The sequence below is a fragment of the Antrostomus carolinensis genome, unplaced genomic scaffold, assembly GCF_000700745.2.
Source record: "Antrostomus carolinensis isolate BGI_N321 unplaced genomic scaffold, ASM70074v2 scaffold448, whole genome shotgun sequence".
In the NCBI taxonomy this organism is placed as follows: Eukaryota; Metazoa; Chordata; class Aves; order Caprimulgiformes; family Caprimulgidae; genus Antrostomus; species Antrostomus carolinensis.
The window spans coordinates 17334-45066 of NW_010333450.1; the positions used below are offsets into that span (position 1 = coordinate 17334).

Consider the following 27733-nt stretch of genomic DNA (forward strand, 5'->3'; position numbering starts at 1 on the left):
AGAGGTAACAACTAAAAACTGCTTGCTGCAGCCATGGAGTCCTTTGGGTGCAGCTCACCTCTCTCTCAGCAAAGGCCGTCAGCACGAGGGACTGCAGAGAGATCAGGCACATCCGCAGGGAAGTTTTAAATCCCAAGATTTAAAGAAGTGAGTCTGGGAGAAAGGGACAGCAGGTAAGTGTGCTTTTTAGATAAACTGGCCTCTTGTGGCAATGAGGGGCAGAGCATGTGATAAGCAGATGGAGCAGCAGGTGGGAGATGCAGGCAGGGAAGGCTCAAGGATCCCATCAAGATGAGGGAAGATACTCCAGAAGAGTCAGACGTGTCTCACATTTCCAGTCAGGTCAGCACTCAAGTGCTCTGGTGAGCAATACTTGTTAAACATGCTAGATGTTAGTTACCTTCTACAAAGCACGATCCCTTTTTATTAAAAAGACAGTTGAGAAACTCCTGTGACAGTTTTCTTACTGCAACTGTCATTCATCTTGAATCTCTCCCCTTCCACTCACTAGTGTCTCTGCCTTTTCCTCTATACACTCCCCAGAGTTTGTTGGGCCCAAAAGCTGAAAATAGCAAAAAAACCCCATATTGACCTGCTTAACTTAGAAAGCTCTGACACCTCTTGGTGAAGTTGTGGGTTGGCATCATTATCCAGATGGTCACTGCTATCCCTTTCTGACTTTATCTCCTTGCTTTGAAAAAGCCCTTGATAAAGATAACAGAGATAACCAGATCCCTTCAGATGAAAGGGAGAAGCTTTACCCTAAAAGCAGCACCCAAAACCACTCACTGTCAGCCCTGGATAATCCTTAGCCAGACTGATACTCCCATCAGATCAAACAAGAGGGAATGAGATTCAGGCTACACTAAATGCCAAACACCAGTATTCGAGTCCTGCTGTCACACCTCTCAGCAGCTTTTCTCTTTTTTCTTTCTCTCTTGCCTCAAAAGAATCTGATTTAACTGGCAAAACCGACTCCATCAGTGGCAGCTCTTAAAACTCAAAAAGCAGCTAAAAGGAACTTGGCAAATGGTTTTGTGGCCTCAGAACTGCCCAGACCCTTCTCCATCCCAGCAGAGACAGAAACTGATCTTTGTCAGCTCTCTTCTTGCTGCTTTTACCATGGCTTGCTTTGTGTTGTTTCAAAGAAACAAGAGTCAAACTTCATCAATGTGACCAACCCAGGAGCATCTTAACTAACTCTCTTTTCTGCTCAGAAGACAACCAATAATTACTACTCCATCAATACTATAAGGTGAATTCTCAGGCATATTTCTAAAACAGCCCTGGTACAGCTTTACATTAAACAATGAAAATAAAAGGGAGGGAGATTCCACATCCTCTCTGGGCAGCCTGTTCCAGTGCTCAGTCACCCTCACACTAAAGAAGTTCTTCCTTATGTTCAGGTGGAACTTCCCATGCTGCAGTTTATGCCCGTTGCCTCTCGTCCTGTTGTTGGGTGCCCATGAGAAGAGTCTGGCCCTGGCCTCTGGACACTCTCCCTTTAGATATTTATAAACATTAATGAGATCCCCTCTGAGTCATCTTTTCTCCAGGCTGAACAGGCCCAGCTCCCTCAGCCTTTCCTCATATGAAAGATGCTCCAGCCCTTTCATCACCTTAGTCGACCTTTGCTGGACACGCTCCAGGAGTTCCATGTCCTTCCTGCACTGGGGAGCCCGGAACTGGACACGATACTCCAGGTGGGGCCTCACCAGGGCGGAGTAGAGGCAGGGGATCACCTCTCTTGACCTGCTGGCAACACTCTTGCTAATACAACCCAGGATACCGTTGGCCTTCCTGGCCCCAAGAACACACTGCTGGCTCATATTTAACCTTTTGTCCACCAGGACTTCCAGGTCCTTCTCCGGAGGGCTGCTTTCCAGGAGGTCAGCCCCCAACCTGTACTGGTCCATGGGGTTATTCCTTCCCATATGCAGGGCCCTGCACTTTCCCTTGCTGAACATCATGAGGTTCCTCTCTACCCATGATGGCCACCAGCCAGGAAGCCTGTCCATCACATTAGGAACAGCATTCCTGGTAACGAAAGGTCCAGGTAGTAAACCAGCAGAAATCATGAATCCAGGGAGAAACGATGTTTGGAGGCCAGAGAATAACGGTCAGGTTGCTTCAGAGTGTGAGGGAGGAATGGGCTGGGAGAGGTCACTTAAAGCACCAATGGTCATAAAGGAGATGTGATTTCAGAAGTACATTTGGGATGGGAATATTGTTTCTCTGAGGACAGTAACCAAGTCTAAAGGGTGGGATTTCAGGAGAGCAACATTCGGAAATACAGACAGCGCAGGAAGCTGCTTATGGCAAAGCAAGATGGTTGCTTAGGCCGGCTGAGGTGGGCCACTTCTAACCATACGCTTCACTGAAGTTGCCAAGATGCCTACGTGACTGTACCTCATTTTGGGAGATAAATGCAGCAGTGTTAACACTTGAAATGCAGATTTTATGATGACATTTTTGTAAACTTTACCAGTCCTATCTCAAACAAGCTTCTGTAAACTGCGCTGGCAGTAGAGAATTCAATTCAGACGCACCGTTTTACCATTAAAATCTTGTCTTAAGAAAAGGTAGTCTTGCTCCTGTAGAGGACACTGTAAAAACACTAGTGCCTAAGTAGTAATGGAAAAATAAATAGCATCATGGGTGAAAGCAGTATCATCAAGTCTCTAGCACAGAAGAGATCACAGCTGTTGTCACATAGAAAGATGTAATCTATCGTTTTATTACCGACGTTTAAGAAGATGGAAGAAACCCTGTTTATGTAATATACAAAACATACTCTTGAAGGGATTAGACTAAATAATGCCCTAAATTCAGCATCTTCCAGTCTAATAAAGGACATAAAACCTGTTCAACAATCTGTTTCTATTTTAACAGACAAGCTATGGTATACATTACAAATATTGTTTGTACAAGAGAGCTATGGAAAGAGGGTTGGTGGGATGTTCTGCATATATTAATGCTTCATTAAAAATGCCATAAGAAGTAAGGAAAAAAAAAACAAACGTAAGTTTAAGATGCCCTCCCACATAAGGAAAATGATTTTAAAGCACTTATTAAATTACTTCACTTGCTTGAGCAAAAACATGAGCTTTCTTGGAAATCAGGACAAGCTGATTATGTAAGACCCAGATAGTTCTCTTTTAAAATGTTAATTCAGCCCATGAAGATTGGTATCTACAGTTAAAAGAAAAAAAAAAAAAGTGTATTATTTGGGCTATGGTTCTTAAAGTGATCTTAAAGTGTATCATTTAGAATTACTCAAATTAGTTAATTTTATACGGAATTGTGAATACCAGTGCTATCCTCCTGGGCTCCGACTCGGTCAAACGGAGCCCGATTTAAATTGTAAGCTTCAGCAGAGGCAGGGTCATCCTCCTGTTCAGTAGTGGGGCAGCACCCTGCGTACCCACATTCCCATCAGCTACCGGGGCCAGGCTTTTCTTTAGCATTTTGCGAAAAGTCTGGTTACTCTGCAAACTTCAGGGCAAAGAGGAAAAGGGGTAATACTGTGTAAGAGCACATCTATCTGACAACAGATCTATTTAATCGAGTGCTGTAAAAGTTACTGTAAAACTGAACAGTAAAATCTCCAACAGCATCATCTGTAGGATAACAGATTAGCAAGAGACATCTCCGGTTTATTCCAGATCACATAATAAAGAGATCAAAGGAAGCGTGTGTTGACAGACAAGCGTAAGTGACACGGAGGGTTTTATGAATGGCCTGGCGCTGGTGCTGGCGCTGGCGGGGGGAGCGCTGGGAGGCGCAGGCACCGCCAGCCACGCTGCCCGCCTGCTGCCTGCTTGGCTGAAGCAGAGCTGAGCAGCGACCCAGCACGGCTCTGCTGCTTGCGGCAAAGCTGTCACGCTGCTGCACCCAGCAAGACTGAGCCTAATGCACAGATGGGGCTTTCGTGGTGGTCCCCAAGCTGGCACTTGTCCCTGCCCCTGGCAGGCTGGTGGTCAGAGCTGCTCTCTTGCTCAGGTCATCAGCTCATTATGAAAATGAACCCTTCACTGGGTCTGGCTTTCAACTCTGGTCCAGCAGTGGTGAGCTTGAACAAGGGGAGTTTACTTACACTCAAACGGTAAAGATAAGAGTTTGGCCCCTGAGTGGATGAACTGCCCTTCAGGCTGGCTCAAATCCTGCCACATCTAACAAGGTTATTTTATGGAAGAAAGGCTGAGTTTTCAAACAATTTAAAAAGAAAAAAAGTGCCCTGGCCACTTAAAGCAGCGCTCCTTTCAACACAATCCCTGCTCCGGGAGGAGGCCAGCAGCAGGGTCATCTCACCTAACTTTAAAAGACTGCAGGGCAGCTGTCTGCCTGAGAGAGCTCCCAGGTCCCAGCCCACGCTCCCCTCACTGAGCAGAGAAAATGGAGCTTTCAGGACACAACGCAACTGACCTATTTTAGGTACCTACTTCAGGATGAGATGAATCAGCCCCAGCAGCACCTCTTTCTCTCTGTTGACTATAAAGGGAGTCTAGCTAATATACCTCTGGCCAGGTAAATCCCACTCTTCATGCTGAATACAAGCAGAAAGAAATGCACAAAAATGGTACTAATTCGTAACATTAACACCATGCTGCATATGAAGCATTTAAAATCTACAGAGCGGAAGAAGCACTGCAATTAGATTTAATATGAAGCTGCAAGGATTCTAAAAACACAAGTAAATTAATATCTAGGCAGCAGGTCCCTAGGGTAATTGCACAGTCATTACAAAGGGAAGTTGCAGAAAATTACCATTTGCAAGGTTGCAGCAAACGTAAAGATAATTTCTTGATGTAGGCCACTGCAGGGATCTGACGGCTCAAAACATCCAAGGTTCAATCAGCACAGCTGAACAACTACAGGTGGAAAAACCTTGAAGGGGGTGACTGATAAAAAGACTACAGACAAATGAGCAAGATGCCTGTAGTTCAACTTAGGATTATGTAAGACACATGAAGAGGAGGCTCAGAAACCTTCCAATAGAGTATTAAAGGAAATATGAATGAAACATGGTCACACTAGTGACTGACACTGGTTTGCCTGCCTATGTAGGACAACTGGCCTATTTAGAAATGACTAAGAGGCATGAGAGGAGATGGTAAAGAGGTGAATGGACACAGTCATGCCTACAGAGGTTACCAGTGTCTGCAAAGGAGAACCAGCCCCTTCACTCACTGCATTCAAGCATTGGTCAGCTAGCCCCGGCTCTTTGCTCCCAGACATGCAGTGCTACACCAGCTGCCAACCAAACCTCCCGAGGGAAGAATCTGCTCAACAAATCCAGTGTCGTTAATTCACACAGCTCAGCAAAGCTGCATGAGCAGTGCCTGCAAGCAGTGGGCCTGGGCATTGATGGAGAAGCAGTCAAGCGTGGGCAGTGACGAGCAGCCTTGCTCTGGCATACCAAGAGTAGGGAAGAGCCACTGGAGTGCCAAGAGAGGCCTCTGGGAAGGGCAGATCTTCCAAGCTGCCCTCTCCGTGCCCTGGGAGGATGGAGGTTTGAGCCACATCTGAGCACTCTGCAGTGCAAAGCAAAAGGACCACAGTTTCACTGTAAAATGCTCAAGTGATGACCTTGCCAAGTGATAACCTTGCAGTAGCACATTGTTGAGATTACAAAGTTAAAATATTTTAATAGTAGTATCTCATGTAAAATGAATAAAGGATTCCATGAAAGGATTGAAATGAAGTTTAAGTATTCCTGCTACACTACTAATGTAGTCTAACGGATGACACTCTCTGCCTAAAAGCCTTGTCCCAAGGCTTGTCCCTTAATACCTCCATGGTCAGAGCAATTCATCAGTGCCTGAACATGGCCACCAGCAAGCCCATTAACTGAATCAGTCTGGATGAAATTTAATTGCAAGCAAAGACAAAAATGTGTTGTAGTTTAAGGATGGCATTTTCAAATTTGTGTAAAAGGTTTGAAGAGAACAAAGTCCCGTCAGTTCTCAAGTGATTTGCATTCTTGGCTTTCCCTAACATATCTGAAATTCAACACTGTTGGTTTTGCCAGTACTAGCAGGATAGAAATTACAATCAAAATATTCACAACTAAGTTACATATACAGCTGTATCAGCCCTGTCCCCATCATCCATGCTCCTGTAATTCAAGGTGTTACGTCTTGAGATTCAAGACAATCTAGTTTTGTAGCCAAACTAGACTAAGAACATTTATGATTTTCAGCAAATACTATTTTAATACACATATAAAGAGACACACTTTACATTTTAATATTTTGGAAATAAATCCTACTAACGTCTACTGGTGATCAACTAGTATTTCCTTAATTGGCCTGAGCAGTACACCGGACTGCATGGTGCCATCAGCTTCAAGAACTGTAAATATGCACAGCAGACTCCTCCTGGCTGCTTTAGAAGTGTGGACAGATAATGGATGATTTTCTCAAGCACAACCATTGCTGGCTGTAACTTAAAAGTCAGTTTTTATGATTTCAGCAAAAGCTGGCAACACCCACATCCAGAAGTTCAAGGACAGAATTGGCTCCCAGGCCAGATGGAGCCTAGTGCAGCTATGTGTGACAGCCTGTCCCCCACCCACTGCAGTGGGTGACACTGAGGTTGGGACAGGACACCGGGAAGGTGGCTGGAAGAGTTAGGGCGTTAGGAGCCAAATGATCATCTGAGCCTTGAATCCTGAGGATCCTCAGGCTGGCTCTGTCACGTTCATACAACACATCTGTTCTCCCTAACATACTTTAAAAATCTGCTTGTTTTGAAAAACACATCTCTTCATAACTTTTCCTAACATTTTAAGATGCAAAATAGTAATAAACTATAAAGTCATCTACCCTAGGAAGATTTTTAAAATCTGATGTAATTATCACTTCCTAAAGATCCCAGGCTGATTTCCTGACGAATAACAACATTACAGGGGTGTAACATGTAAAAGGGAAAGACTCTAAGAGAATGCTTATAGGTAAAATGATATTGATTAATACAACTATTATGGTTAAGATGAAAAATCGGAAACAGGTGCTATGAAATAATAGAATAATAATTCTTATAAACCATGCAACCGTGCTGCTTCTCACTTTCTCCTTTGTATAGCCCTCTCCACAGTTGGTTTAAACCCAATCCAGCTGAATCAACAAGAATAACAGAATATAGAGATATAGCAATTAGAGAGGATAAGTGATTAACTTGGAGTAAGCGAATTGTGAAAGATTACATATTTTAAAATAGACACAAGTTAAATGTCATTATGTAAGTTTTTCTTAGAAGAGCAAAGGTGAGCAGACAGGAAGATTATTCAAGAAGATAAGCGAATACAGTGACCAGAGTGGGACCAGTGGGCTGCAACTTCTGAAGAGGCAGTGAGATGAGACAAATCAGCTGCGCTTGAAGACTGCTGTGGACTTTTATAGAATTTTAGATTAATGAGAAATTTGGAACTGAGGGTTCGTGGGAAAACTCCAAGAAACTCTGAAAAGAATGCCTGTTGCATAATGTTAAGTTTAGCATATATAGAGAGCCTGATTTTTGCAATGCCTTTGCCACTCACTGAGGTGATGGCCCAACTCTGAGTTGTCAATCAAGCAAACCTAGAGTTACCCATCGACTGAGTTAAATTCCTTTAACATAACAAGGGTCTTCCATTTTAAAAATCCTACCTACATTTTCATTGCTTAAACTTCCAGAGCTTCTCTTTCCAGATACAGAAGACAGGACAGCTGCAGACTTGACTTTCCAACAGTTGAGAGAGGCAGTTTTGTTAAAACACAGTATTCATTTAAACCATCATTGTGCATGTTTTCCTTCGTTTGCAAGAGGATTATGTGCTCCTTCCAACGGCGCTGGAAGGTTTCGGTATGGGGGGCAGAGAGGAGTGTTGAGTTTCTGTATTCTCCTGTTTTGCAACTCATCCCATGAGTGGAGAGAAGGTAATGGTATTTATAATACATCTCCTACAGCACTTTTTTTTTTTACTTTTCAAGACCAGTCCTAGTGTGCAGATTAAATTACTGCACCATTATCATAAAAGTAGAGAAGAAAGAAGCATGATTTTACCGTATGAGAGCAAGCCTGTCTTTTTCAGATGGATGATCATCAAGCCACTGGGAGTAGCGGGCAATGGACCACTCAGCCCTCTAATACAGAAAAACACAAACAAACACCAATTACACATAAATCATAGAATCATAGAATGTTGTGAGTTGGAAGGGACCCACAAGGATCACTGAGTCCAACTCTTGCTCTAGCATAGGACAATCCCAAGATTCAGACCATGTGTCTGAGGGCGTTGCCCAAATGCTTCTTGAATATTGTCAGGCTTGGTGCCATGACTGCCTCCCCTGGGAGCCTGCTCCAGCGCTCCACCACCCTCTGGGTGTGAAAAATGAAACACACAGACCAATTTCAGAACCAAAGATGACATAACTGAAGGCCACATGAGGCTCTCTTAATACTGCAGTGATGCAGAATGAGTTCAAGAATCAGAGACAATTAACAGACATGGTGAGTATGTTATTTGGGAGCTCAGAGGTGATCAGCTGTTTGGCCAATTCTGACAGGAGTTTGAATCTAGATTTCCTGCATCTTACATGAGCAGGATCCAGGCAACCTGCATTTTGGGATAAGATCCACAATTTCTTCTATGAGCTGACAGAATATTAAGTAATTGATAGTCTATTTAAAATCAGGTTATCATCCTCCTACTGTTAATTAATCAAAATATGAAGTCAATGACCATAACAACTTTGCCACAATAAAAACAAAAGCCAACAAATCATATGAAGTATGACATTTAATACTTTAAAACTAAAATAACTAGGGTGAACTAGTTGTTAATTCCTTCTTAGGACACCTCAAAAGGAAAGACAGGTTGATCTTATTACCTGGAAGGGTGATTTTAACTCTGGTGGTGCTCTTGTAAATAAGAACTGAAGAATAATGCTGAATGGAATAACCTCTCCCAGAGCTGGGCTGCTGGCAATATGCTCACTGGTCTGGAACAGCAGTGGTCTGGAAAAATGTAACAATATACTTGTGAAAGGAAGAAAAAGCTTATCTTATACATTAGAAAAATGCCTATATGGTGACAATGTTGTGTTAGGATAGAATAATGTAATTTTTTTCCACTGATCGACATCTTAGGTTTTCAACACAGGTTCAGTTTGCAAAAATTTACAGAAGTTGTCTATTGTAATTCAACAACACAGGATTGTAAATTTTACACTTCAGTGAAAACACTTAAGGGGGCTACAGAACTCACTGTCACACAGAATATGCACTGAAAGCAACACAAAGAAGTACAATTCGGCCAATATTTGCATGACAAAGATTGTTAAATCAAAGTTATAGTCTGCATAAAATTTAAAAGAACTTTAGTCTATTTCTAATTTGCATGTGGGTGTTGCCAAAAAAGCTCTCAGTTCAATCAGAACTCACAGAAGGTAATAAATCAGTTTTGAAATACAGTCTGGTAACACTGCCAATGCTCAGTTCCTGCGACTGCAACTCACCTGAATGACCTCAGCTGTCTGTAAGATTTTCCTAAATCAGAGACTCGCCGACACAATGGTGCTACTGCTAACTCCATCTATAGAAACAAACATTTTAATTTGAATTAGATTGTCCCAAAATATAAAAAACTTGGTATTGAAGTAGCCTGCCTTTAAGCAATAATCCAAACTTGGAGACCAGGTCACTGACTTCTTGCTAGTGGCTGAATTTGAGACAAGGAGCCGTCCTTTCCTTTCATATCGCATTACTCAAGCCAAGACTTTTGCCTTATTCTTGGCAACACAGTAAGCATCCCATGACAAACGACAGTGGTAGTCTACAATAAGAACAGAAAGCTTTCTGAGACTGAAGCTTTGTTTCTTGCAACAGGTTTATTTTGTTGGTGACGAGTTTCCTGATGAAGCACTTATGCTTCATCATAATACCTCAAACACCTGGCTGCAGCCTAGCTAGGCAGGTCTCCACAAACGACTCCTAAAGCAGTAAAAATACCTACTCATTTCTGCTGGGCACCCTTTCCTTTGACAAATGACAAAGTAAAAATGATTCCTTCTTGAACATTTGTGCCCCATATTCTTGGGGCACAAAATGCAGATTAGACAGAAGACAGCTGGAACCTATTGCCACAGGGTCATATGGAATCACAGGCAAAACAGCATCAGTAAGAGCATTTTTTCTGTACTGTGCAGGCTCTGAGTTACAGCAGCCACCTTTAAAAACAAATAATTTTTAAACACTTCCTGGTTTTTTTAAGCACTGGAGTTCACCTGCCTTTTTGAACAAGAGCCAGGCTCTGCTTGGGTTTTTACATCATTCACGTGAGACTAAATTCTGTCACAGGCTCTTCATTAAGAATAAAGACACAGAAGTGAGAAAGAAAAATTTCACTTCTATATCCCAGACTGAAAAAGAACATTACATGGCAAAATTTCAGTTAATAGGCACACTAATGCAAACATCACAACTCAAAAAACCCCATCGGTAAAGTAATTTATCCAGGTATGGATTAAGTATTTATTTTTTGCATTCCTGAAGTGTCAGTCAACAGAAGGAAGCAAGCTTTATTCTCCACATACATTTTTTAAAATCCCCAACTTGAAAGACTATTCAGACTTCGATTTCCACATAATGCACAATTAAGCTAAGTTTCAAAGGATGAGAGCTAAAATAAGTAACAAGATCATAAACATCATACAATAAACTTCCAATTTAAGTAACATTGCTGAACGAGTTTCAAAGCATCAGTGGTAAGAGAGTATTTATTTACACTGAAGTCTTTAATTCTATTATTCTTTCCAGCTGTAGCATTTCCTCAGACGGAGCTGGCTGCTGGGCCACCAGCTTCACCAAGAGCACGTAACTATGTTGGGGTTCCAGCATAAACAAGAAAGATGGTGTGGTGAACTACAATGCCATAGTTCATCTAAAACTAGAAGAAAATAAATTAGCAATTAATGCAAATCAAGACCATATACTTCAGGCATCCATCTTAAAAAGCAGGTGGCCGGATGGGAGTCATCTCACCTACTTCTCAACATCTACAGGTTCTCTTCATAGTCAGTGGAGATAAACAGCCACTCCTGGAGTGTGATGCATCTTTCCCTGAGGTAGACATCTAAAATAGGTCAGGTGGGTCACATTGGAGGAGTATCCACCTACATGACAATCAGTCAGACAAAGCTGGGAAAGCCAGAGAGCCTAACCCAGGCACCTATGCCCCCTCTACAGACAAAGAGAGGAGGGCACCTCTGAAAGGTGATGGGGACAGCCCCACAGAGCTAGCCAACAGGCAGTGCAAAGCCACTCCCTGAGCCTCAGAACCTTGCAGTACTGCCACACATCAAGCACTTCCAGGCTGCCTGTATTCTGTATTTTCTATTAAGTAGAAAATTGCAGAAGCAGGAAGTGAATAAAAATCCAGGAAGCAGAAATAAGGATCTTTGCCTTCTGCTTTCAGATGAATGCTCTGGCCCTGGGTAACCACCCAGCTCCCTCCTGCCTGCTGCTCTTCTGGCCTCCACATCTTCTACTTAGGTTATGAACCGGCCCCTTCTCTGCAGCTGGGTGGGATCCCTGCCCTGTCCCCTTGTGACCCTCGCAGCCTGAGGGCTAGGTCACCTCTCCTGCATGCACGTGCAAGGGGCACCTGTTTCTTGGGCTGAAGAGCATGTACAACCCAGCTCTACAGGTCCCGAGCACACTTGCTATCCACCAGACAGTGCAAAAGGCATGCAAGTGGGAAGCCAACATCCCCACACTTGAGAAGGAGCCATTGGTGCTGTGCCGTGTGCTGGATTTGCCGGCACAGGGGAGCGAGGTTGTCTACGCTCCCAGGACAGGCAGGTTCTCCCTGGGGATTTCTGCAGGGAGGTGCTCCAACTCCCAACTGCCATGAAGCTGAGAGCAAGTTGAGCATGTTGTTCCCCCAGGACACTTCTCAGCACATAGGCTCAGACAAGGCCTGTCTGCTGCACAGGATCAGGAGCAAGTAGCCAAAAAGAGGAACTAATTAGTTAATTAGCCTACTTAGGCTTTGCTGCATTGTGATACAAGAACCCTACAGACCCTGAAAAAACAAATGGGAGCAAGACTGATTTCTCTAGAGCTTCTTTTCAGGCATCAGTGTTGGCCAGGGGCAGTGGGAGGTAACTGGTGTCCCAGCTCTGGTGGGAGCCGTGGGCTCGTAGCTGTGAAGAACCAGGGAGAAGATAATTCTTTCAGGTGTTTTAGAGAATTTGGTAATAGGCAACAAACTGCCAGTCTGACTTGTGCAAACAGAGATGCATGGATCAAACTGTACTCATGAGGGGAAAGAAATCCCGGCATAGCAAAATATAATTTTGCTTAATAAGTTTTAAATGATTGTTTCACTCTTGAAACATAATATGATGTACTGAGACATAAGTGAAACTTTCTGCAGCTCAACCAATTCCTTATTAAAACAAATCTAAATGATTTCTCTTGAATATACTTGGCAGTTTCCATAAATCAACACTTTTAGTCTTAAGTACTAAAGAATAAAATTTACTTTGGAAAATTCTATTACTTCATCTTCAACCTTTATTCACTGTAGGAAATTATTACTATTGCTAGAACTAGATAGATTTAATGGCAGCAGATGGTTGATTCGTGAAGTACTAGTTGCCAAAGAAAAAAATTGTTTTTAAGCTTTGCAGCATACTATACCATCTCTAATTGACTCATGAAGAGTGGGAATGAGTGAAACCTAATGTGGTAAAAATGTACATAAACTTTTTTTTTTAAATTTACAACACTAGTCTACTCTGTGTTATAACCCAATCTCTCCAAAAAAACGCTCTATGTTTCATAATAACTAAGATTCTTTTCTTCACTTGAGTTTTAGCTATTTGTGAATGATGTCATGAGATGCTACAGCACCTTTCTGTCGATAACATTCATTTCTGCCGGCCCTGAGTGGGGTTTTGCGTCTCTGCTGAGCACTGTGCTGGCCAGCATTGCTGGCCTGGGAGCGAGTGCCAGGAGGAACCATTCGGCTGGAACAGCTGCTGTTTTTAAGGTGCTGGAAATGGGCAGAGGATTGAGCATACATCACTTCTCAGTTTCACTACCTGTCATCACCTGAAGCTGCATCAACTGTTGATTCATGCCGCATGTTTATACTGTAGCAGCTTTTGCTATGATATACAGCTATAGTTTCCAAAGCACTATGGTGAGCTTTTACAGGTTGGGTGATGTTTTTGGCTGTCTGTAAGCCAGTGTTTGTATCGTGTGTGCAAGTCGTTTCATACAAGTCATGTCCTATGGACTTTACATATGAAGGGTAAGTAGTATTTCCTGCTTGTTTTCCAAATTTCTCTCCCAGAACTGCAAATTTGAAAATTCAGATATCCAGATTAAGTTCAGTGATAAAGCAGGTGTCCAAGCAGTAATATGCAACCACAGAGGCTTGACTGACTAATGTCAATCAAGATAATAATTAACTGAGGATCCAAGAGAAGCAGTAGGAAGTGCATGTGCCTGCTGAGAAAGAAGGGGCAGCTAGAACAGAAGGTGGCCTAATGACTCTGCCTTATTTCTTCTATCTTTGTTCAAACTTCACTGCTTTTCCATGATTTATGCATGTTATTTTGCTATGCTTCGCAGAACACAGTGGCAAACTCCTGCCCACATATGCTTCTTCTCAATGATTCTTGCCCTCTAAGCCCAAAAAGGCTCTGTTATATTTTCTTCTTATATGACCCTGCCATAGCCCATGGCTAGGTGGTCAATTATCTGTTGAACTATTCACTGGCTAGCCATACTGTAAAAAATACATCACATGGCTGGCTTCTCTAATTGGATTATGTTCAGCAACCCAAGGGTGAAGTTAATAGGTAGTCTAGATACAGATAATGCATATACATTGAAAAGTGCTTTGAAAAACCCCATAGTGAAGTTATTGCTTAGTGCCTGTTGAGGTATTTTCAAGATCTCTCATTACTAAACAGCTGTTTTTTCAGCTGTAAAATCTTAACATTAAATTTTTAGCAATTACATTGCCTCCTGGCCAAGATGAATTCCAAGTTTTTAAATGTTAACTCAAAATGCTTTTTCTAGCCATTCACCAGGAAAGAATGCTTTAAAAAGCAAGAGAGCAGAAGAGCTCTGAACCATTATATGGAAGAAGTCAGCCTATATGGATGCAGAATTTGATTTCTCCCCCATGCAGCAATTCCAAAATAGTTGATGTTTATGTAAATCCTCCAGCTTCAATACCTCCAAAATAACACATCAGAAAATAATTTCCTCCTTCTTGTAAGATAGTCAGTATTAAGCATTAAGTGCATTTTAGCTTTAGTAGTTTCTGTCCTTATGACTAAAGCTGTGACTATAGCATCCTGCTTTTCTCACTCCTCTGTAAGAAACTATAAAATAATTTTTTTAGAGAAAAAAATATAAAAAGCATTTTTACACTTGTATCACCATGTTTGACCAAACGAGCAAATCTGTTTACATTTTTAAAAACTGAAATACCTAATATTCCTGCTTTTTTAATGCCATATATTGAATCAGAAAACCAGATTCTGACCATAGGCTAACCAGCAGATAGAAACATTTCTTCTGCATTAGAATTTAGTATTGTCAACTTGTACAGTAAAAATGTATTTCCAGACAAATTCAATAAAACCAAAACATTTTGCAGTAACTTACTGATATAGACTTGACGAGTTGGTGGCAGTGTAAACTATGTCCCATCAAAACTGTCTGAACACAGTACTGAACAATGCCAAAAAACCCAACTATAAATCACATCTAGATAAGAAATATATGAAGGTATTAACTCAAACAGGACCAATAAAAATAGTTCACTTGATAAGGCTGAAAATAATCAATCATAACATGAGATGGGGTTTGTGGCTCCTGCCTTATATGTCACTCCAAACATACACCTGTACCATGAAAAGATGGGAAATCATGTCACACCTTCATGCCATGAAGCATAAAAATTACTTAGTCCTTGTAATTTCTAGACTAGTTTATTTCAATGCAGTTGTGATTTGTATTTGCTATTACTAAACAGCTGTTTTCCTGTATCAGCTCTCAAATGTTATGCAGCAGACTACTCATTTCCATGCCAACTATTACTGTCGATTCTGCATTTCTTCTAAATAATTTTCTCAACTGATCGTGCTTATATTTCATTGTTTGCTGAATCATCCAGCACTTCCATCGAATTTTAGGAAGGCCTGAACTACAAGCCACCAATCTCAAAGTGTGCCTAAGTGTAAGTGCTGTAACACCTCTGAATACCAAGCAAGTTAAAAGGTTCTCTGGAGAAGAACTAGTACTCCCCAGAAACATAAACGTTGAAAAACCATCAGGGCTTGCTGGCTTGCTTGCCTCCAGGAGAACATTTTTTTCAGTCTGACTAGTACTGAATTAAAAGTGAAATTTAGTATTACATACGTGAATACTGAATTATGATCACCTTAAAAATACAAAAACAACTGAAAACTGATCCAGGAATTTACAGGAGTGAACTGAAAAGTATTCTTTGGTAATTGCCTGCATAAAAACTGAGAGCAGGAAAAGAACTGAATTCAGCCTGTAGACTGGAAATATTTCAAACGAGTCCCAAGGAACAGCACAGTATTCAATAATAACCTTGCAGCACTGCAGACATTTTCTAGGGCTTAAAGTGTTTCTGTGTTCCTGTAAGCACTGATCTTCTGAAATCATATTAATGGTATTCAGGCATATTTCAAGCCTATCATACCTCTGTTTACAGCTGCCACACTAGCACACACCTAGTCTTACTGCTGAAATACCTGTAATGCACACGATAGGAAAATGCAATACTGACACTGGAAACAGGATAAGACAGAGAATTCAACAGAATTACAGCAATAATTCCTAACCGTATAAGTGGCTGAGCCTTACTTAGGAAAACTGGCTGTCATGCACCTCACCAAACCCAGTTCTGAATGAAGAGAACTTGAAGCCTGCTTTCCCCCTTCTGTGTAGACACCTGTTGTTTTGAGGCAACTTATCAGTAAAACACGTTTCCAGTGCAAAAATTTTCAAATTTGACTCTCAGCCACAGCTACTCTGCTGAGTATAAGGCAGCTGTAACTCTGAGTGCCCTGAAAAATGTGCACAAGCGCATGAGATAATCTTGGGTTGCATCAGATTTTGAATATTTGACTTACCGCATGCTTGTTTATAATAGGACCTCAAATTAACCAAAGCTTCTGGACAGATTTCTGTCCAAGTCTTTTGCCTGCAAGTAATCCCAAAACACCAAAAGGGGTTTCAGATCTCAAAAGCCAGTTTTAAGCAAGAATATGTAACCCTTTTTGAGTACAGAAAATTCAAAATTACTCTACAAGACAGAGCACAAGTAAAAACAGTTTATAAACAAACCTCCTCCTACACACAGTGTCTTTCCAGGCAGGTCCTTTCCTTGGGGTTTGGCTTTTGTCCAACAATGCAGTGCCTTTCTGGGACTAAAAAAAAACCCCTACATGCAGCATTTGTGGCCATTTGGTAAAGCTTATCCTTCCCATCAAGCCAGCAGCCCAGCTAAATACCTGCTTCCTGCTCTCCTCAGCCCAAAGCAGCAGCAACCTCCCCTTCTCTTTGGAAGAATCAAGTCTTTCCTCAACAAAGCCATGTGCCACAGGAATGGGAGCATGGAAGTGAAATGAGTCCTGTTCAGGATTACAGCCACATTTTGGCGAATGTCATGTCCAGGACTCCTGGCCGGGTCAGAGCAACTACAAACTCCTCACTGGGGCAACCAGGAGCTGGCATCACGGGCACGTATCCGAAACCCACCAGGTTTTCGTGAGGAGCAGACACACCCCAGAAAACATGGATATAAAGCAGCCTCTGAATACAAAATGTTTTGGTCCTTATTCTGTTATCCCAAGCAACAGGATATAGTGTCCAGGGTATTCTGGACACTACAGTCCCTGTGCAGCCTGGGACACCCAAAGGAGCTCTGTGCAGAGATGCTCAAAGGCAGAGTGAGCACTGAGGTGGCTGTATGGGGCTAGTTGGACCCAGACAGTTCTTGTCTTAAGCCCATTTTTAAACAAGCCAGAAGTACGGTGCAATGTGAAGATGAGAAAAACACAAGGCAGCCCCTAGAATCAGCAACAGTTGAAAGCAGGAGACAAGAATGAATTAAAAACCATGGTTTTTTTCTTCCACAGTACAAAAGAAGAGAAATCAGAACATTTACCTTTACACAGTTGTCCGTTCAGGATTTATACTCAGCACAGTGGGGAAGAACATGCAAATCCCCCTCCACTGAGAAGAAAACATACTTTCATTTTTCACTTAAAAGGTAGTCCGTGTCAGAATGAGAAAAATAAGTGTTTAAAAAAAGATAAATGAGTTATATTTTTAGCATTTTTATAATAGGTGCTTAGATAAGATGCTGTTTACTGTAGAATTAGATGATGTTTCCCAAATTTATAGGACTTACTTTAGTACTGCAGCATAAATTGAAAACTTTCCCTTAACTTCTGTGGTTAAAGGCTGATTTGCTACTTTTGAGTAATGAATAAAAAAACTTTACTTAGCAGTAAAGTGCAGACAAGTAGTAGATATTAATCTGGCAGTTTGTTTTCTGTTTTAGTCCTGTACAAGAGCTAAGAAGCTGAGAGGCAGATAAGTCAATTAGGTCATGAAGAGAATCCCACAAGAAAACTGCCCTTCTGTTACCAAAAGGGCAGTTCTTCCATAGGATATTGGTATTTCCTTAGCTTGTCTCCTACACTGCAAGGCAGCAGGGTTAGTGATTAACCACTGTGAGCACTGGGATATATGAAGTGATTAAGAAAGAGACACACCATTCCATTGGAAGAGAGAGAAATCATGAAGTGAATGAATGGTGGCAAATGATGGACATACTGAAGAGGTCAGATAAGTGGGATAAAGTGTCAAGACACAGCTGAATTTAAATGCAACAGTCACCTGATAGGAAGCTGTCAGACCTCCCTGAATGCGCCTTATGGTGACAAGGGATCTCCAGCTACTTAGTGGATGCATTTCTCAGGACATAGTATCTCATCAGAGAGGATGTTTAGAACTGGCATGCACCGATCTCTACAACTCCCTGTTTGTACTTTGGTGGGGACAAAAGTATTGACACTTTTCAGTGGACCCAGTGAAGAAACAGTGAAAAGCAGAAATCGGTATTAAGGGTACCTGTGCAAAATCCGCCGCAAGCCGCATCTTCCCACCTTCACCAAGGGGCCTTATTAGGCTGGCATTGCGAATGAAAAGCTCAATTGCTCTTTGAGCCATGGCTTCAGTGTTATCAAAGACAAAGTCAAAACACTCAAAATGTCTGAAGTAGTCGCTCATGACTCTTGCTATAAAACCCTGTAGTTCTTTCATGTACAGAGAACAAGGGACATCTGGTTTTCCTGAGCCAGATAATGATCTGAAAAGAAAGAAAAGAAAAAAGAAATGGGGACAGTTAAATTCATCTTTAAAATACAACCAAAAACTATTGATTCTTTTTAATTTTTTTCCTACCCCATGAAGTCATGGCATGAATTGTGGAGTCTCATTTCTACTCAGAACAAAGAGCATGTAGCGTTCTCTGAAACTATAGTAAAAAAATATCTTTATCAGCCATTCCCATCCTAACAAGATAAAGGAAATCACCCCACTCCCACCCAACTCACAGAGCCCTCCACGAGTTTGGAGCCTAAACCTCAAATCCATCCCCTGAATTAAAACGTCCCAGTTGTTGATTTGAAACTCTAATAAGGGATCAGAAAATACAAGCACATGTCACAGGGTTAGTAGTTTAGCCTATCCCAAACCTGTTCTGTGTATAGAATTTGTTTCCTAGATTCCTCCAAACCCAGGATTATAAAGTCAATCTAATTATCACAGAAGCAGCACAGAAGCTACGGGACACAGAAATCAATCTTTCTCTTTCTTTGAACCACAGTCAAGCAAAAGAGCTCTTCCAGACTTAGAAACCTGTGCATACGGGCTGTTTAACTAAACTTAGCCTTTGGCTGGAATCGGTTTATCCACCTAGAGCTGTATTTTGCTAGTGTTGGCAAAAGACAGATGGAGAGGGTGAAATACTGTTTAAAAAAAAAAGTCGAAAGGAAAATTTAAAATACCTTTGAAAATAATACTATTTTGAGTGACTTTCCAAAACAGAAAACAGGACATCTGATGATGATATAAGCAATGTCAGAACAGAGATAACAACCAAGATAACACTCAGGAAGGAAATCTCAATTACAGATGGCACTCAAGATCTTTGCAGATAAACAATACTGGAAATTTAAATTAAAATGCTATGGGAAATAACACATAATACACTAACTCTGAGCTTTCAATAAAAAAGATTTTTTGAATATTTCATATTCACTTTAGAAAAATTCCTGTGTAATTTTGAATCAGAGGTTATATGCTTTATTTTTAGAACGAGAATATTGGCAGTTCTGAAGACTGTTCCCCAAAAATAAGTTTGAAAGCAAAAGGAGGTTTTTAAGCACAAAAATGGCCTCTGGTTGGCTTTATTTTTCTATTTAAAATGAATTTTACTCAACAGACATGAAAAAAAAAAAAAAGAGGGAAGAAGATAGATGCTTCCTTATTTATTTGTTTCAATAGATAGGTGTAATTCTGCTCTCTGTGTTCATCGACCATAAAGCATCACCTTCTTCTCAACAAACAAGCGCTCTTGCTCCAAGGGACATTGTGGCAATAACAATTTATTATGCATATGTAGGACGTCTTACTAAAGTAATAGTAAATTTTAAAAAATATTTCTGTTTACCCAGAAAAATCTTCCTGGTGCATAGTGATGATAATAGCTTCTACTGAATCTCCTACAGAGTTCAGTAACGGTTGAACAGCAGTACCCATTAGATCATGGACTGCCTAAAATAGAATAAGAAAAAGGCAGAAGTAAGGAAACAGAAACTAGAAGCATTTGCATTTTGACACCTCAGAAATACCTTGACAGTTCATTTCAACAGTTTTTTATTTTTCTGTATTAGAAACTGCTAAATAGAAGGACAAAAGCCTAAGACAACATTTCTCTTCAATTGATTTTACCAGTGAAGTACAGAAACGAGGCTGTTTACTACTTCTGTGTAAGCCTTCCTTCAAAAAGGTGCACAACAATCTGGTGTTCCTGGTTTGTAAACGTACATGTTTTGGTGCACACACTTTGTTCAGCTGTTCATTCCCCCAGCATGCAAGCTGCCCTTCATTCCCCTGCACACAACCCTTCCCAGATCAGTGCAGAGCAGGATGGATGTGGGTAGCTGCCATCCACGGAGGGCTGCACGGCCATCCACATTGCCCCCCAGAAAAGCACCAGGTAGCATAAAACCCATAATTTTTTATGTGTGCTGGGGGGGTGAGAGGGTGACGAAGGACCCAGTTATTGATGTGTGAATGCTGCACAGAAAGGCATTTATTTTCATAGTCAGATAACATCTGGGTTCTGAACATTATGAGAATATTCTTGAATACAAATGCTACTCAAGCAGTGATTTGGCACGTGCAACATATATGTAGATGCAGATACAATAAAATACAAATTTCAGAATATCTGTATACCTTTGACTAACATACACTGACACAAAATAATACATGGGAAAATAAGTGTCCGATTTAAGTATGAAAAGCAAAGCAAAGTTCAGCCCTATCTCTGCAGCATATGGATATTCAATTACCTTTAATGCAGCTGTGACTGTTTGCTCAGCGGCTGCTGGAAATGAGCTCTGATTGGTAATAACCTAAAAATGTTAAAGTAATTGTTAATAGTCAACATTCAACAAATTATTAGAATCCATAAGATTTAATTTCATTTTAAAACATACTGAGTTATCCTCCTTAGTAATAAGTGTTTTACCTAGGTATAGATAACTATCAAATATGTTTTATACAGAAAGAATTTTCAATGACCCAGTATCAGTCCTTTGCTCTCAAATTTCCTATGGGCTCTGCTTCTGCCTTAGCAAAGAAATGATCCAACTGAGTTTAACTGAAATTTAGCTGAAGGGTTAACAGAATCAGAATAAAAATAAGTGATGTATTTTCCCACTGCTAAGTATAGAATTTATGGAGAATTAGACAAGCAGCTCTATGGCCAGTGTTTGAAAGAATGGTGGTTCTTTCTCAGTATTATGACAGTACATGTTAAATAGCTGTTTACGTACAGCTACAACGATATTAGAATTGAAAGGCATGGAATGATGTGAAGGAATATTCTACCAATTTCCTTACAGTTATGAACATGGTATACAATTTTTTTAGCCAGATAATTACTGAACTCAAAGACTGAATCATATCAGATTTCCCTCCAACACTAAGGCACATGAGGTTCATTACTAAATACATCAGAGAAAGCAGACTTGAAAGTTGATCTACCATCTGTTTGCAGAAACCAAGCAAATTTTATAGGATTTTCAGCATTTTTTAACATTCTTTAAACATATCCACAGTCAGAAGCATTCATGACCTTTTTTCTAATCAGGCTAGGATCTGAACATGATTAACTACAACTACCACTATATCTGTTTGTTTTAATTTACAGAGACTATGTAACCATTGGCATCACTAAGCCAGTAAATTGGAATTATTCATATCTGTGTTTAGTCCTGAAAACATTTCCAGGGCAGAGTTTGGTCACAGCAACTATGCGTGGAGATATCTGTGAGGTGTTGCTTTTATTGATTCTGCCCTTTTGTTCCCCTTTTCAGTTTGGCTACAATTGTGGGAGAGCAGCAAGGGTCTTCTGAGAAAGGTAAGCTTGGGCTGGGACAGATGCAGACAAGGGCTATCAGGCTGACTAGTACAAAGACGGTACTTTGTAAGAAAAAACAGAGAGTTCAATTGTTTAGGCTCACAAAACAAAGGCTGTGAGAGTGATTATTCTCTATAAACACATCTTTCACTCCTCTTCTCCTACTGACAATTTGTCACATAGCGGTGCTTACAAGGGTCAACCAAGTCTCAAACAGTTGTACAAATATAAGGTGCAGCTCTTAACCCCAAACTGTGCTGTATTTGTCAGAGCTCTCAGCAGCTAATGTGAGAATATGCATACAATAAAGCAAAGAAGTTAGTATTATGGCAAGAAGAAAAATACCAAAGGAAGCCTACCTTTAGAACTGACTGGTGCAGTTTGTATAGCGAATTCACTACAGCCACGTTCCTCCTCTGTCCCTCTGTAAGCGGTCCGATCACCTGGCTGGCATCTCCTTGAGTAGACAGCTGCAGTGATTGCAGAAATAGTTAAAAGAGCACCAACACTTTAAACAGTGCATCACCACAACATCATAGTCAACTAAACTTAGACCATGGCAGAAAGTCATAGGTCTTCAGTATCAATGTTCTTCCATTTAACTCCTGTCTTGATTCATATGATTTCTATTTCCAGATAATACAAACCAAACAACAGGAACAGGAGCTGTGAGAGACTGCTGTCTCAGCTCCCAAACCAACAGCACTCAGACACAGATCTCTTGGAGATACCTAGTCCCAGCATAACTTCAATTTTGTAATCTAAGAGTCAAGTGCAGCCACCTGCCTGAGGCTGCAGTATAAACTCGCAGCAGCAGAACTGAGAAGGGCATGCTTTTCTGTATACCCTCAGTCCTTACTTCTGACAGCCACTAAAGCCTCTCCTTAAAAACTCTTGTTTCTTCAAATAGATGGCTTACAGCTTTGTATATATTAGTGGCTTGTAAATGAACAGGAAAATGGAACTGAAAGAAGCAAAACTGCTAGCCCTGTCATTGAAGAGTTCTATCCATTAATCTTTCATCAAAAATAAAAAAAATATTTCTTCGTATTTAAACTCCACAAAGCATGTATTTTTTATCATTACCACAGAAACCAAAGTTCCAGGGTGATACATAAATAGCAATTAACTACAGAACAGTCCCTTAAGAATACCACAGCATATGTTTATAATTTAAAATAAAATAAATTGTAATTGGGAAACAAACATAAATTTTCTTGTGCACTGAAAGCTGCAGAAATACAAAGAATTGAAAAAAGGCTATGTGAATTCTAGAAGTATGTCTAAATATTACAGCAAGAATAACTATTAATAGAAGGCTTTACTGAGATATAATTATCTGACTAGTTATCTGTATTTCAGGATACAAAATTATCCTCCAGGAAACTCCTGAGGATGTCTAGCTTCAAAAGTCTCTCAGTAAAAATATATTCAACTCACTGAACAAGTCATCAAGAGACTTTTATGAAATGTGTCTTTAAACACAGTTGTAGGTACTACAGAAAGCCCCAAAACGAAAACTGAATATACAGTAACGATTGTTTAAGAACAAAAGAAACAAACATAACATGAACATTTTTCAGTTATGGGAAACAGTGAATCTTTACTAGTGAAAGACTATTCCCAAACTTCCCATAGCTTCCACTTAGCATAAGCACAGAGAGCATGGAAGCAAATTATCTATTATTTGCCAGCACTGCTAATAATGAAGTTTCAGACAAGTTCTTGCAAGAACACAGGAAGTAAAACTTATTTGCAGCACACAGTTTACCATTATCCCAATATTCCAATGCCTCAGACTCAATTCTTGACACCTCTAATATCCACTGTACAATCATGCATCCAGGTAGGAAAATGCCATCGTTGTCTCTCCCTTGTTCCATCAATACACTTATGGCCCATTTACTTTAGACACAAACAATCTCTGGATTTATTTTCCATTATACCAGATTTTATCAATGATTCACATTCATCACTCTCATTCACAGAGCATGTACTTTTGAAGTTCTGTGATGGACACAGCTTACGCATTTAAGCACAGTGGTAACGTAACTCTTCCTCTGTTATCTGCCCACTGGGGACTGCACTGTGTAAATAGGTTAAGTCAAATAAGTGGGAAGCCTAGACTTGACTCAGCTGAAAGACAAGAGTCCAAGGGCTTTCTTTTTGATGAGGGGACTAGAGACAAAATCTGATGCCTTTTTAATCAGTCAGATTTATCCAGAAATGCAGAAAGCCAGGAGGTTGAATTTATGCCAAGCAGAAATACGGAGGACAGAAGGGGTGACTTCATCCCAAATAAGAAACCTATTTTGGGAAAGAAACAACTAAAAGACAAAACATAACTGAAGGACCAGATCCCATCTCCAGGGAACCATCAGTCACCCTGGGAGTTAGGCAGGCTTGAGCCTGCTAGCTGAAAAGAAAACAGAAGAAAAGGTCATGCTGAAGCCAGATCTGAATGAGCAGTAACAACAAAGACTGTAACTGCTCTGCTTTTCTGCACCTGTCTTTAAGTATAGCAATTGATTTCTTACACGCTTCACTTTAGTTGGGTAAACTGTTTCTGCTTTTACCTCAAAGCCTGTCTGCTATTCACAGTAATGTCATGGGCACTAGCAAAGCACAGGCCCCCCATTCCCCAGCAAGTGGCAATTCTACAATGGGTGACGTGTCAGTATGAGCTCCCTTTGCAAACATGAGCTACCAGCACACTGGCAACATGAGATGCTGGTAAGGAAGAGAGGAGTGAGGCAGAGAAGTCTCCCACGAGCAAATATTAGCCAGGACTTTTATATTATTTATCCAGGCACTAGTACAAGGGCTGTGTCTTGTGATACCCTCAAGAATGTGAACGTGAGCTTCCATCCCATGCAGCATTTCAAGAAAACTCAAAGGGCAGCTGTTAAACTATAATGAGAAAGAAACACTGGAGGTACCACGTTTCTGACATGTACATGAGGACATTCTCCCAGGTGTAAGGTTAAAATTTGTAGGTTCAATCCAGCAGCTGACTAGCTGGAGGATGCTGCCTAGAAGACTTTTTTTTTTTTTTTTTTTAAAATCTTATTCAACAGAATTTGGGTACTAAGTAGCAGATAGGGTAGTTTATTGAACCAAAAAGGACATTTGTAGAAGCTGATGCACAAAACACGTGTCATGAAGAGGAAAAAGCTGACTGAAGGCCATCTGACTTGCTTCAGCTTGATGTGGTCGAGAAACTGTAAACCATGACTGGCAGTGTGCTCTCACCAAATTCAGAAGTCCTCCTGGAAAACAGTTTATTTTTGTTTGTATCCTTCAGTACACTAACGTGGTCGCTGCTTCACCTGTAGAGACTGCAGGTGCCTCGTATTGGGTCAGTATGTTGCCTAGTGCATAAAATTTCAGGAATGATTCACCTGACCACATGCAGGAAATCACAAAGTAGGGAAATAAGCATTTCAATTATTAAGTAATTAATCTAGCCTATTTTAGAGACCCTGCTTCAGGGAGAGAGTAAAAGCACCCCGTATGCACCTACTTCCCTCCACTAACTATAAAAGAAATCTAAAGCAGTAGAATTGATCCAGAGAAAGCCAGTCAGAGAAACTCTCTGAGACTCGTTTTGGAGTTTTAGAAAGCAGGTATTTATTGCAGCGCTGGACACACACGGAGATCGTTCCCCCAACGTGTGTGTGTGTGTCTTTGTTTTAGCACACATTATATTGACCTAACACATGCATATTCATTGCTATTTAGCGTATGTAAATGTCCTTCACATTTGCACAGTAAAATGAGTCAGTGGTCTTCAGTAGGCTTCATCATGATGTCCACTCATTGATTTCCTCTTCGACCTTGCTCAGTGCCACCTCACTCATGAATTTGGGACAATATTCCTTGAAGAATGTTCAGTCATTAACTCTTATCTATAGGTTCTTCCCTGAGCTTAGACACCCATGACAACGTTGTGGGAGAACATCTGCAAAGGTCCTAAGGCCATCATCTTCTCAGGGACTGAGAAGAGCCACATGTAAGTTTAATGATTTAAGCAAGCAAACAGCTAGATGATAAGCACCCACTCCAAGGTTATAAATCTAATTAAGTAAGCAACTAAGGGATATATAAATCTTTCAAGTAACTAAGGTATCTATAAGTTTTTTAATTTCTCAGGGTTTACTCTTTCAGTATCACAGATACCTACAGGTAGCTATACTGCCTGAAGTCATGTAGATGAATTCTCACCCTGTTAATGTATTTGCACCCCTTTGCATAGAGCTGCTTGGAAAATACGTCCTGGAAATACCTAGATCAAGTGTTCTGGATTTTAGACTTTTCTATGTTTAATACCTAAGAACAGACATGTAATTTGACAGCATGGATTTATCTCACATATTGAGACATGTGCTATTGTAAGATTGCTTTGAGTTTAAATTCTTGTTTTCACCATGGAGCAATGAATGTAGAATTTAGATTAGGATGCAAATCAAATCATCAGTTCTCCCTTGCGTTATAAAAAAATGCTGAGTTTGTCTTTTTCTTGTAAGAAACCTCAGACAATTGATACATCTTTTGCTATAATTTGTTTAACGTTTCAAAGTTACTAACTTCCCCTCTTTCAACAGCTCAGAAGAGACACTGATTTGTGAGCTGGTTTGCTATCATCCCCTTCACAGACTAAACATTTTGTGAAAAAGCTCAGTTTCATGCTAAGTAACTAAGATCTTGTGTGCATCCTTATTGACAGTTTTGGAAAACTCCATTTATTTGATTTCTCTACTCTAAAACAGCCTCAGCAAACCCACTATCTAAAGAACCATCATAATTTAGAAGGGGTACGGAGAAGATCTTAAACCAAAATAAGACAAAAGTAGTGCCTCTCAACAAAGCATTTGATCTAACTCTAGGATCACAGGACTAATGTGTTTTGATAGCACAAATTGAACTCCAATTGTCAAGCTGACATTTTCAAGAATAAATACATTCCTAATAGAGGCAGCTGATGTGGCCATACCTCTGGCAGAAAGCAATCAATCCATCTGGTACTTGGCCTCCTGCCTGATCGTAACAACTTATTATAAAGCACAGAATCCATTTACAGAGCTTCTGAGTCAATGGGGCTTGGTCCTGGGATTTCTCCCATAAGCTACAAATAATTGGGATGATTTACTATCAGGTTTAGTGTTTTCCACATGGCAGAAGGAGCCTTTTACAATCTCTTTCCACCTAAAAACCACAAAAGTTTACTAGAATCAGTTTGCTACTTTTTGTAAAAACATGACACCATTTAGTAGAAAAATATGTAACAAAAACTCCACTAGTTATGCTCTGCTACTCCACTATTAGGTGAACTCCACCTAATATATTAGCTACTTAGAAGATAATTTGCAAAAAGAAGAGACAATTTAGAGGTTCAAAGTGTAGCTTTTGAATGACTCTGTCACGGAAAATAAGATCCTTGACTGATCAGGATAAATTGAGTGTTCGCTTTTAAAAAAAAAACAACTAAAATTTAAGAATAAATCATAAGTAAGAATTTATGCTCTTGGAACAACTTCTAATTTTTCAAAGAGGAAGAAATATTCAAGACATGAAGAAAGGAATGGGCTGTGCGTTCAGGCAGTAACTTAAAATGTATATAAAAACATGCATATTGCACCTCAGGACATTCTTTTAGCTTCCAGAATTTTTTTATTTTTTTTTTTTAGCTTCCTCAGTTAAATGAAAATTTTATATTCCAGGAATAGAGCTCTATGAAAAGAGCTCTAGGAAATATGAATAGAGCTCTAGGAAAAGAGCTCTATGGTGAAGGCATTCAAAATCTTATAGAAAACACAATAATTATTTTGGGAAGAAAAATTTGAAGGGACTGTTAAGTCCCTGATCAAGAAAAAAAAAAACAAACATCATGCTTATGCTATTCATGCTAGAACAAGAGCAATCATCAAACTGTTCCCTCGGGGTATTTCTGTTTTGTTTTTTGGTTTTTTT

At 40.3% G+C, this 27733-nt stretch overlaps 1 protein-coding gene across 1 annotated transcript in view; it reads right to left on the minus strand.

Annotated features, from left to right (window-relative positions):
• Window positions 1-27733, minus strand: part of COG5 (component of oligomeric golgi complex 5) — a gene marked incomplete at its 5' end in the record, with an annotated part of 66723 nt that overhangs the window by 2854 nt on the left and 36136 nt on the right. The window contains 7 exons of the mRNA XM_010173842.2: window positions 8047-8126; window positions 8874-9000; window positions 9501-9577; window positions 18181-18418; window positions 19784-19887; window positions 20691-20753; window positions 22123-22233. Coding sequence (XP_010172144.2) covers window positions 8047-8126; window positions 8874-9000; window positions 9501-9577; window positions 18181-18418; window positions 19784-19887; window positions 20691-20753; window positions 22123-22233 — 800 coding nt within the window. The remainder of the gene's footprint in view (window positions 1-8046; window positions 8127-8873; window positions 9001-9500; window positions 9578-18180; window positions 18419-19783; window positions 19888-20690; window positions 20754-22122; window positions 22234-27733) is intronic.